The sequence below is a fragment of the Entelurus aequoreus genome, linkage group LG11, assembly GCF_033978785.1.
Source record: "Entelurus aequoreus isolate RoL-2023_Sb linkage group LG11, RoL_Eaeq_v1.1, whole genome shotgun sequence".
Taxonomy (NCBI): Eukaryota; Metazoa; Chordata; class Actinopteri; order Syngnathiformes; family Syngnathidae; genus Entelurus; species Entelurus aequoreus.
Window position 1 is genome coordinate 53,462,826 of NC_084741.1, and position 11,748 is coordinate 53,474,573.

The 11,748-nt window shown below is 39.4% G+C and overlaps 1 protein-coding gene across 1 annotated transcript; it reads right to left on the reverse strand.

Annotated features, from left to right (window-relative positions):
• On the reverse strand, positions 1–11,586 carry sdha (succinate dehydrogenase complex, subunit A, flavoprotein (Fp)). The gene is made up of 15 exons (XM_062064313.1): positions 11,505–11,586; positions 10,812–10,889; positions 10,515–10,676; positions 10,065–10,208; positions 5,682–5,846; positions 5,443–5,591; positions 5,232–5,356; positions 3,968–4,136; positions 3,700–3,895; positions 3,462–3,633; positions 1,587–1,705; positions 1,408–1,519; positions 1,191–1,321; positions 1,008–1,121; positions 1–938 (listed from the first exon to the last, which is right to left on the reverse strand). The coding sequence occupies exons 1-15, from the start codon at positions 11,565–11,567 to the stop codon at positions 852–854; spliced, it is 1,986 nt and encodes a 661-aa protein (XP_061920297.1). The 5' UTR covers positions 11,568–11,586; the 3' UTR covers positions 1–851.
• Positions 11,587–11,748: the final 162 nt, after the last annotated feature.

Below are 11,748 nucleotides of genomic sequence, written 5' to 3' on the forward strand. Positions count from 1 at the left end.
TGTTCTTGTCATACTCGTTCTTTATTATAGGAGCAACTGCTTTTACAAACACTTTATTTAGCTTATGAAAACAAGTACATATGTCAGAGATAAAAGAAAACAATAAATAGTCACACCCCAATAACCTTTACAAGTCACTTCATAATGAAGATGATGAATTATATTCCTCAACATAATACAATGTTCAATTAAACGGCATAGAACTGCAGGCAAACAGCTTTAATAATAATGGATTAGATATATATAGAGCTTTTCTATCGTCAATACTCACATAGAACAAGAGATCTGCGCATCTTCAAAAGAAGTGAAACCAAAAAAGTGACATCACGAGGCTAATATTTCCTTCATGCTTGATTATATTCATGGTAACAATGCAAATCACAACTAGATTAAGTTTTAAATTGCATTACTCTTCACTGTTTTGGACCAAACACAATCACAGACCCCAAATACGTGCTTGCAAGGCAATAGTGAGTGAGACAAGCCTACATGATATATTTTTAAGTACATAGTGTGTAGTTGACCATGTTTATTGTACATTTAGGCAATATTTACATACTTCAAAACTTCCTTGTGCGGCTTTAAAGCAAATTCCAATTTCCACAATCTCTCGTCTAGGCTGAAGTAGAGCTGAAATGTAAAAAAGGTGTTTTAACAAAGGAGAGTGGAGTGATGTTGACATGATGTACAACAGCTGACTGATACAAAAGTATCATCTGTGCAAGTGGAAAATGACACACACACAAACACGTACAATCCAAAGCATAGTTTCCCTAAATGTTCTGTCGTTGCAGAACAACTCTTCCATAAATAGGCTGTTCCTAAGCCATGTCGCAGTCGGAGGGATGTTCTTAATAAGAGCGGATGGCTGGAGGGACGTGGGCACAGTCCTGTTCGTCCAGAGAGTGGTCAATGACAGGACGATACTCCAAAGTCACCTGCAAAATGAGTATTGCCAGTTAATTACGCTACTGAGAGTGTAACACACTGAGCCGAGTGTACGGTACCTTGCCAGTTTTGGAGTCAACATAGGACATGGTGTGTTTCCTCCAGTGCTGCTCGAAGGGCTTTTTCTCCTGCCCCTGCAAGGGCTTTGAATAATCGTACTCATCGATACGATCCTACAATACATCCAAATGTGAGACCAACCCTTACTTATTTACTTGCAGAAGTACAGACAGAACACAGACCTTGAAGTCCTCTCTGGCGTGAGCTCCTCGGCTCTCCGTCCTCTGCTCAGCAGAGTTGATGGTCTGGACGGCGTTAAGCATCAGATTCTGCAGCTCCAGTGTTTCCACCAGGTCGGTGTTCCACACGATGCCTAACGAGAACCAGGGATGGAATCAATCAGAGTTGACCTTTACAGAAAGAGAAAATAAAGTGAACTCCTGCAGCCGTGCCATTTACCTCTGTCAAAGGTCTTGAGGTCTTCCATGGTCTTGTAAATGGCGTCCATCTTGTCACATCCCTCCTTCAGAACAGAACCGGTACGGAACACGGCAGCGTGGGCCTGCATGGCCTGGATGAGGACACAGGGGGACAACAGTTATACATGTCTTTGGATGTGCATGTGTGTGTGTGTCTACCTTCTGCATGTTGAGCCTGATTTCAGAGGTACGCAGACTTCCATTGGCAAACCTCAGCTTATCCAAGTTGGCCACAGACTCTTCTCCTGCGTTGGACTTAAGAGGGGAAAGCTTCTCTCCTAAAGGGGTAAAAAAAAAATATCACATGACGTGAGCAGAACACTGATGACAACATAAGGACGGACGATATGGCCTAAAATCTATGTTGCGATATACTGCAGCCCTCCTGCGACAACAATATAGATCACAATATATTATTTGGTATGTTAATGATAATACAACCATTTTAAAACAGTTCTAATTAGGCTGCTGACGTATGCGGTAACATATTGCGTAATTTCCAGTTGTTTGTCTTCTCAAAACTATTAATAATCTACTTGCTAATTTACTGCTAATATCTGGTTACTGTCTGTTCTATCTGCACTTCTGTTTAAATGTAATAAGCACTTATTCGTCTGTTTGGATACATGGGATTAATTTTAGGCGATACTACAAATTTGGCATTGATCCAATACCAAGTAGACATAGGTCATACCAATGCCGATGCTTAAAATTGTCAACATCTTTAAATGATTCCATTATTGATAACAATTATAATCAGACAAAAACACAGGATCTAACAAAATCAATTTAATATTTAAATCCTTAGTTTTTTTGCCCTCAAAGCTTCATGTGTCCAGTTACTTATTTGCTGAGTTTTTAAACAATAACAAAAACAAAGAAATATACTTTTTTTTTTTTTTAAATACAAATTATCAATGAAACCACTGTGGTATCAGCCATATGATGATATTCTACTTGGTATCGTTACGGTCAACTGTATATCTGTATCGATCCACACATTCAAGAGCTCTGGCTTGCGGTTAGCTTATGGTGTGTAGTGTACCGGTAGTATGTTTAGGGATGATACTTGTAAGAAACGTTGTTTATTTACCGCCATGGATTCGAGAATTGCTGACTTAGAAGTGGCTTTGCACTGTGGTGGGACATTAGTTGCTAGCAATGATGCTACGTTACACCGAGAACACATTTATTTGCTTGTTGCTGTACACAGTGAAAATGTATCAACATACATTATCACAATAGAGCAGTGGTTCTTAACCTGGGTTCAATCGAACCCTAGGGGTTCGGTGAGTCGGATTCAGGGGTTCAGCGGAAGTCAAAACACACCCGACTCATCGTGTAAATACAAACTTCTCTCTATCGGCGTATTACGGATACGGCAACAGCTGACTGATTTGCAGGCGTGTAATTTGTTGTGAGTTTATGCACTGTGTTGGTTTTGTTGTTTGAACAAGGTGATGTTCATGCACGGTTCATTTTATGCACCAGTAAAAAAACATGGTAACACTTTAGTATGGGGAATATATTTACCATTAATTAGTTGCTTATTAACATGCAAATTAGTAACATATTGGCTCTTGACTAGTCATTATTAAGTACTTATTAATGCCTTATTCGGCATGGCCTTATTATAACCCTAACCCTCTAACCCTGACCCAAACCAAATAACTCTAAACTAAGTCTTTATTACTTAGAATATGTTCCCCTAGTGTTCAAATAACTCTAAATTAAGTCTTTGTTACTTAGAATATGTTCCCCATACTAAAGTGTTACCAAAAACATATAACTTTGTCTTGAATTTGAAAAAAAAAAAAGAAAAATTATTTTTCACTAAAGGTGAATGCGCATATGAAACTGGTGAGGTTCGGTACCTCCAACAAGGTTAAGAACCACTGCAATAGAGTTAAAAGCTCCTATCGTTTGCCAAATTCACATAATTGATATTGTCCATTTCTCACAAACCAATATAGAAGAGTCAGTTTTGTGACTAGAAAATCTTGTCATCCACATCGTTTGCAACAGTGTCCTCACCAGGTTTGTGCTCCTCAGCGATGGTGAGGGCGCAGGCTCTGCCGAACACCACCAGGTCCAGAAGAGAGTTGGCCCCCAGACGGTTGGCACCATGAACGCTTGCACAGCCGGCCTCTCCACAGGCGTACAGTCCTCGGACCACCTTGTCCTCTCCATTAGTGTACGTGATCGCCTAATCATGGGTAAAGATTGATGTCGTAGGGGTACAGTACTTGCAAATGGCATTCGTGAGACTTACCTGGCCCTTGTAGTTGGTGGGTATGCCTCCCATGTTGTAGTGAACAGTGGGAAGGACGGGGATGGGCTCCTTGGTGACGTCAACTCCAGCAAAGATCATGGCTGTCTCGGAGATGCCGGGCAGCCTCGTGGCAAGCTGTTGAGGAGGCAGGTGGTGTAGCTGAAGGTACACGTGGTCTTTCTCTGGACCTACACCTCTACAAGGTGAAAAACGTGGGTCATTTTCTTCCAGCGACAAATCATTTAAGTGAGGAGTGTGAAAACCTTACCTGCCCTCTCTGATCTCAATGGTCATGGAGCGGGACACCACATCTCTGGAGGCCAGGTCCTTGGCGTTAGGTGCGTAGCGCTCCATGAAACGCTCGCCCTCACTGTTGATCAGGATGCCTCCCTCGCCACGGCAACCCTCAGTGATCAGGCAACCGGCGCCATAGATCCCTGGAAAGACGGACATGTGGCGTTATAGAGTTTTGCCTCTATTGTCCATTATTGTGTGACTTTGAGCAAGAAGACAGATATAGACAACCAATCACACTCATATTCACCCCTTGGAGCAATTATGTCTTTTTATAAGTTGTCACATGACATAATAAGCAATTGTAATCTTAAATGTACACTTTTAACTTTAAATATGCCAAGATATTTTTCGCACGACCGCTGCAATAGATTCCTACATAAGAATGGTGGAATGTGGGTGCTGTGATCTTTGTGGCACCAAACAGCAGAGATTTTTTATATTGTTTTATAATTTTTTTAATGCACATTGGCTAAAATTGCAATTTCAATTTTGATGATGAGCATTTATTAGAAAAAAAGAATGAAAGTTAAGGCAAGCAGAAAATTCTAGTTTATTTAGACAATTTTCCGTAAAATACATATTGAGGCCATAAAGTATGTTTTATCCGATTACCTGAAAAATCTAACAATCTAATCAATAGATGACTAGATTTCTAAAACAATCAATAGCTGCAGCCCTAACTGTGATGCAGCAACAGAAAAAGCAGCGCTTTATGTAAGGAAAGCTGGTAACTGGAGCTGTGCATAAGCAAAGTAAGGAGCACTTTAACCCATGACGTCACGTGAGGGACATGGTTACAAAAATAGGGAACTGAAACACAAGATGGACTGTCTGAGTGTGGTAAAAGACAGAAAAAAATGATTTTAAGTTGGTGTTTAACCCAACTATGGGAACGACAGTAGCTTACAAAAGTGATTCATTCTCTCATATTTCAACAAGTATTTTATTATATCTTCAACAAATAAAACTTGTATAAAGTTAGAGTAGTCAGAGTACAGCTTGTGTAGCAGTCTAGATTTACTATGCACTCAAAATGATTCATTACAGCCATTATTGTAAAACGGCATTGCTGAAATGTTAGAGGTGTGCCCACTTTTATGTAAAACTTCACATTTCTGTGTATATGAACTATGGATTCTTCTTGTGTCATTTGACTTATATAACTAACATTGGTTTGCATCAACAGGACAGTAGGAGCTTTGTGTACAATATACAATATGTGTGTTTTTCCTCACCAGTGGGATGGAACTGAACAAACTCCAAATCCTGACAGGGCAAACCAGCTCTGGTCACCATGGCGTTACCATCCCCAGTACTCGTGTGAGCAGATGTGCAGCTAAAATAGGTTCGACCGTAACCCCTGCATAAGAAAAAGAAACACTTTTGGTTACATGTGTTTATCTCCAACACCGCCTGAGTGCCCAGTTATTCTGTTGTGTTACGTACCCGGTGGCGATGACAGTATTCTGAGCTCTGAAGCGGTGAATAGATCCATCCTCCATGCAGAGTGCAATCACGCCTTTACACTCGCCATCTTCCATCAGCAAGTCCAGGGCAAAGTACTCCACAAAGTAACTTGTATCATAACGCAGCGACTGAACACACAACATATGGAGATGAGCATATGGTAGTGGGTGTGTGTGTGTTTGTGACACTGTGTTCTAAAGTTGAACATGTGTACGTACCCGTCCATAGAGTGTGTGAAGTAGTGAATGTCCAGTCCTGTCTGCTACACAACAGCAGCGGTGAGCTTGGCCCCCTTTGCCATACTTTAGACTCTGGCCTCCAAACGCCCGCTGGTAGATCTTGCCATCCTCTGTGCGACTGAATGGCATGCCAAAGTTCTCCAACTGGTGAAGAGATGAAGAGGATGTGAATGTAACATGCGGTCTAAAGGATCTAAAGCCGAATGCAGCTAAATTTACTGACAGGAGTAAAACACCACAAAATAAACCAGCATCAGAATCGCAGCATTTTATCCAGCACCTTATTTGGTACACACTATGAAACAAACAATCAGCAATTTTATACTTTGATAATGAGAATCTGGGCCTAACTACTCTGCCTTCGGCTGCATTGTCGAGAACAGATCCACAAAGCTGTGCCTCCCAACATTGATTCAGAACATGCTAAGACAGAAGCTACATATGAGGTTAGCTTAGTACAACATGGCTAACACCCTAAATATACCTAAAATAGGGCTGGACGATTATGGCAAAAATAATTAATATCATAATATTAATAATTATTATAATTATTTTTTATTGATATTGTAATCACGATTAATAGCATGATTATTCATTAATTTATAAACATGAGTATTTATTGTACCACCAAAACTCAACTTCAAATATAGTTTCAAAAACGATATAACTCTGTTCCAAATAAACAAGTAAAACAAATAGAAACAATACATACAAATAACAAATAGTAATACAACAAACAATATAATTAAGTTTTTCTGTTTTGTTTTAAATTCCATTTTTTTACCTTTTACACTTATTTTACCACCATAGAGTTTTTGCTTTTTGCATCAAAATCAAATGAATAAAATGTTTGTTGAATAAATGCAAAAATCCTCACATTTATTGGTACAATACATCTTTGGACAATTTCGACCAGTATTTTAGGTCAAAGCATAGTAATTGTGTAAGTACATTATGCTTGTGTAAGGCACTTTTTTGAAACCTTTATTTTGCTAACACAGTCAGACAGGATGTAACGCCCCATGCTGTCATTGTGAAGGGAGGAAGTGTGCTGTGCTGTTCTGCGCTTGACGACGAGTAAAGAGGCAATTTTAAGGCTGTAAAAAAAAAAGAAGAGAAGGCCTCTTAAGTTGCGACTGCTGTTCTGTTGTACATTGATGACATTCTTTTCCTTTTTTTATCTTGAAATAAAATTGTATTTCTGACCTGCAAACAAGTTGTTCTTTTTTCTGATTTTGAAGTTGTATTATGTTGCTCCTGATGTTGTGGTGTTGTATTGTATTGTAATCGACAGCATTGGTTTAGGTAAATGTGTGTGAGCGGGGTGCTGTGGAAGTGGCAGAGCAGTGTGTTTTTGTGTTTAATTGTGTTTTGTTGTAATGTATATTCTTTGTGTTTCTGTATTTGTATTAGGACCCCTTTGAAAACGAGATGCTGCATCTCAAGGGGCTATCCTGAATAACATTTATATTGATTGTACATTGATGATGTCGTTCACAACCACACCAGCAGATGAGATGTGTTGTGGGTATATGGATTGTTCTTGCAAGCTTTAGTTTCGTAGTTCAGTCTGTTTCAAGGCGCCGTCTCCATATTGTTTAGTTTAGGATGGGGCGGTTGAGTGTGTCGATCTCGGGGATAATGAAAGGTCCCTCTATCCGCGGCTATATGAACATGGAAATCATATGCCTTGTTTTGTATCGAGTTTAGTGATTATTGATTAGGCATACGAGCGATGTGTCAAATAAAAGCAGCAACCATGGTGAGTTCCCAAACTTCGAGTAGACATGCTATTTTTTTACACTCATTCGCGTCTCATCTGTTTCACCGTTACAATCTCAGGAATTTGCATGCACGTTGCGCGGCTCATTAATCGTTTTTTTAAATTTTTATTATATAGTGAGTGACCCTGCCCCAAGTGGAGGAGTTCAAGTACCTCGGAGTCTTGTTCACGAGTGAGGGAAGAGTGGATCGTGAGATCGTCAGGCGGTTCGGTGCGGCGTCTTCAGTAATGCGGACGCTGTATCGATCCGTTGTGGTGAAGAAAGAGCTGAGCCGTAAGGCAAAGCTCTCAATTTACCGGTCGATCTACGTTCCCATCCTCACCTATGGTCATGAGCTTTGGGTTATGACCGAAAGGACAAGATCACGGGTACAAACCCTCCACCATCCTTCATCTCATTATGTGACTCACAACTTACTTAAAGGGGACCTCTTATGCAAAACCAACTTTTCTTACCTATTAGTACCTGTTTTTGTGTATTTTGGATCTGCATAAGTCCTAAAATTTGAAATCAAACCATGGAGACACAAATATTTAAACAACAATCTCACCTTCCTCCAAATGAGCAGTTTGGGATTTGCACAATTTGTGATGTTTTTTCCACATGTGATGCCAACGGATATCTTCATACAAAAGGTAGAGGCTTACCCGAAAAGCTTTGTGTCCGCCATTGTAGTCAATAAATTCTTTATTTTTGGCTATCCTCTTGTTAAGGGGCAAACTGGCTTCTACAAGCACATGCCTCCTCGGCTGTTGCAACGTTTAATACAAAGTAGTCTATAGTTCTAACTAATTTTAATCGTGATCCCGATTTTGTCCGCCACAATTAAATGAGGGTTATCGCCGTCGATATTAACATTTAAAAAGCAGGCTCAGCTACATATCAATTCAAGAACTTTCACAACCAACAGTCGGCTAACCACCAGGGAGCGACCGAAAGACGGTGAACTCATGTGAGAGTGAGTAAGAGTCCGGGTGATTGACAGTCACAGTAGATCAGCTGGTCGCCTGTGGCTCCCAAAAATATTAGGAAAAATAAATACATTATTACATCGATGCCCTACCCTCCCGGGGAGTGACGTTCAGAGTGCCAACAGGTAGGCATTTTAACCCCGGAAAACGCCTGCCTGCCTCACCGTTCTTGAAGCACCCTCCCACTCGTTCTCCCAATCCCGAAAATGCAACAAAGGCAAAAACAAGTTGCACGACAAAGCTGCGTTGGCGTGCACATTAAAACAAAGTATCGAGTTGCAGAGACAGGTTAAGCATTAAAAACACTTTCCTTCTTTCCGCGACGTGAAGCTAATAATTCAAATAACATTATGGTGGCTCACAGAGCGCAAAGCCCCGACGAACAGCAACAAAAGAGAGGGTGCCCAATGTAGAGCAAGTACAGACTACCGTAAGATCAACCATGCATCGAGGGACCCCATATCCTCCACTTCTCAAAGACATGCATAAATAATTTATGTAAAAACTTTTATTTGGCAAAGACCTGTCCTATATACTGTAAGTAGTTCACTGTGTTCCTTGTAGGATGTGCCTTTTGTGCATAATCTTATTTTTTCACTTGTTTGCACTTTATAAATGCACTCTGCAAAGGCATACTGTAGTTATTTTTAGTTAGCCCTTTGTCTTTTGTAAATTTTATTTTATAACTGAATATTTTTTAGTTTCATTTTGAAATGAAAGTTCACATATTGTTTGTTTAAAACAGAAAGTGCAATAAAAAGTGTTTTACTTAACAGTAAATAATCGTGATCAATACACCATCTATCCATCCATTTTCTACCGCTTGTCCCTTACGGGGTCACAGGGGGTGCTGGAGCCTATCCCAGCTGCACAATAATCGTGATTTCAATATTGATAAAAGTAATTGTGATTATAATTTTGTCCATAATCGAGCAGCCCTAGTTCTAACTTATGTGTCTGGTAGACTTGATATGGAAGCGCTAAAAACTACAACATGGCTGACGAGGACAAGACGCAGTCGAAGTGGAGGAAAGTAAATAGGACAAAACGTCGCATCCTGAAGAGATGGTGAGAAAGCGGTTTAAAGATGATTGTAAAACACAATCCATGCAACAGTTTGACCAAATAACCACCGTTACATGTTATGTACACCACTTAGCAGTGTTTTAAATGTAGAAAAAAATCATAATAGGACCCCTATAACAATTTGTTTATAATAAATGTATCTATTTATTATTATTTATCTATTTTTATGTGTTTTATTTGAGCACAGGAAGTGAGAAATTGCTATGAAACGGAAAATAGATAGGATTAATAAACAAGCCCTACTTTTGCCAACTCCTTTTCGGACGTGTTGAAATGTGAAATTGGGATTATGTGATGTACCATATTGTAATTATATGCATGTTCGAAATGAGCTAATACCATAATCATGATACCATATCTGTAAATTAAAATAGTTTCTATAAAAGGAAGTCATAGTCATCACTGGGTACCAAACCATAGTAATTGTTTACTGATAAGGATGTTCAAGGTGCACATTATGGCCTGTTAATTATCTTAAAATGCACAGCAGTTGCTATGTAAAATAAAATGTCAGTCTTTACCTCTACTACAGCAGCAGGCGCCTGTTCAGTCATGTAATGGATAGCATCCTGGTCCCCCAGCCAATCAGAGCCCTTCACAGTGTCATAGAAATGCCACCTCCAGTCATCATTTTCCATGTTTCCCAGAGCTGCATTGATTCCACCCTGGAAAAAAAACATCAGATTTGTGTTCACAAACTTATAACTAAATTATTATGTTTAAATTGAGCCTTTAGGATAATAAATTAACAGGTATTTTTAATGCACATTTCTCTCATAATATTGCACACACAGCACCTTATGAACCCAACCAAAAAACTTAGTTTTCCCCGTCTGCAAACTAACTCTCAAGCCGTAGTTTTCAAAAGGTAAAAACCTGTGTTTGCGTGTGGAAAATTATGTTTTTCAAATACCTGTATTTGTGTGCACATGTTTTTTTTAAATAAATCATGTAATTATACAATGCCCTACCTGCGCAGCAACAGTGTGGGACCTGGTGGGAAACAGCTTAGTGACACAGGCCGTGTTGAAGCCAGCCTCAGACAGGCCAAAAGCTGCCCGGAGTCCTGCTCCTCCTGCGCCAACTACCACAGCATCGAACTCATGATCCACTACTGGGTACTGGGTGGAGATCTAAAGACAAAAAGGATATTCAACACTTAAACACAACCTTAGCCTTCAACCACGTTCAAATAGTTTACACAATACCAAAACAATGACATAACACATTGGAATAAACAAGACCCAGACATGTGTAATTTCACTTACGTCATTAGACACTGCATTTTTCTTTCCATAGACGGAGAAATGCAAATTCCTTGAACCTTGAACTGTGGCTGCAGGTACCTGGCAGAGTTAAAAAAATTAAAAAAAGATAACAAAGACCTTGAATTTTAATGGTCACATAATAAGACATTCAGTACACAGTAATTCCATAGGCAATAGTGCTATTATATTCCACAATAAAGCCAGGTTTTAAACAAATTGCACAATATGACACTCAATACATTACATATATATTTAGAATGTCATAATATATATTCACACAATGTTTTTCAAACATACTGCTTTATACAACTTCTCAATAAGCGATGCAAATTTAGCTCAACGGCTAATGTTTCCCACAACAAGGACAAGGGGCTAAACCGATTGTGGTCACGAACAGAAATGGAACACTTTGTTAAAATTGTAACAAATGTGAATAGTTTGACAGAAACGGAGATAACACATCCACTTTATTGGCCATTGTAATAGCATATTTTCAATGACAAAGTCACATTGGAGCAGCCATAGAGGTAGGAGCAGCCCAGCTACATAACGCAAGTTACGCAAGTCAGACACTGTAGTTATGAAATTAACGCAGCACATTACTGCTTTGCTTCACAAAAAAAGCTAACATGGCTTTGAAATACCACACACGAAGATAACATTGATGTCTACGAGGTGACTTTCAACACTCACAGCTTTCCTACAGGATAGTATCCTCTTCGAGAGGAGCCGGGAGGCAGCTTGAACACTCGCCATGTTGTCAGCTATGGTGAAAAATGTGTTGAGAATCGCAGCGCAGGCGCCCACTGTTGCACCAGACTGAACCACCTTTCTAAGAAATAGGGGTGCTACAATGTGTAGTTTGTTATTAAAACTTTAGTAAACTGTTTTTTTAAATGATTTTAGCTTTATATATTATTATATAAATAATATGTTG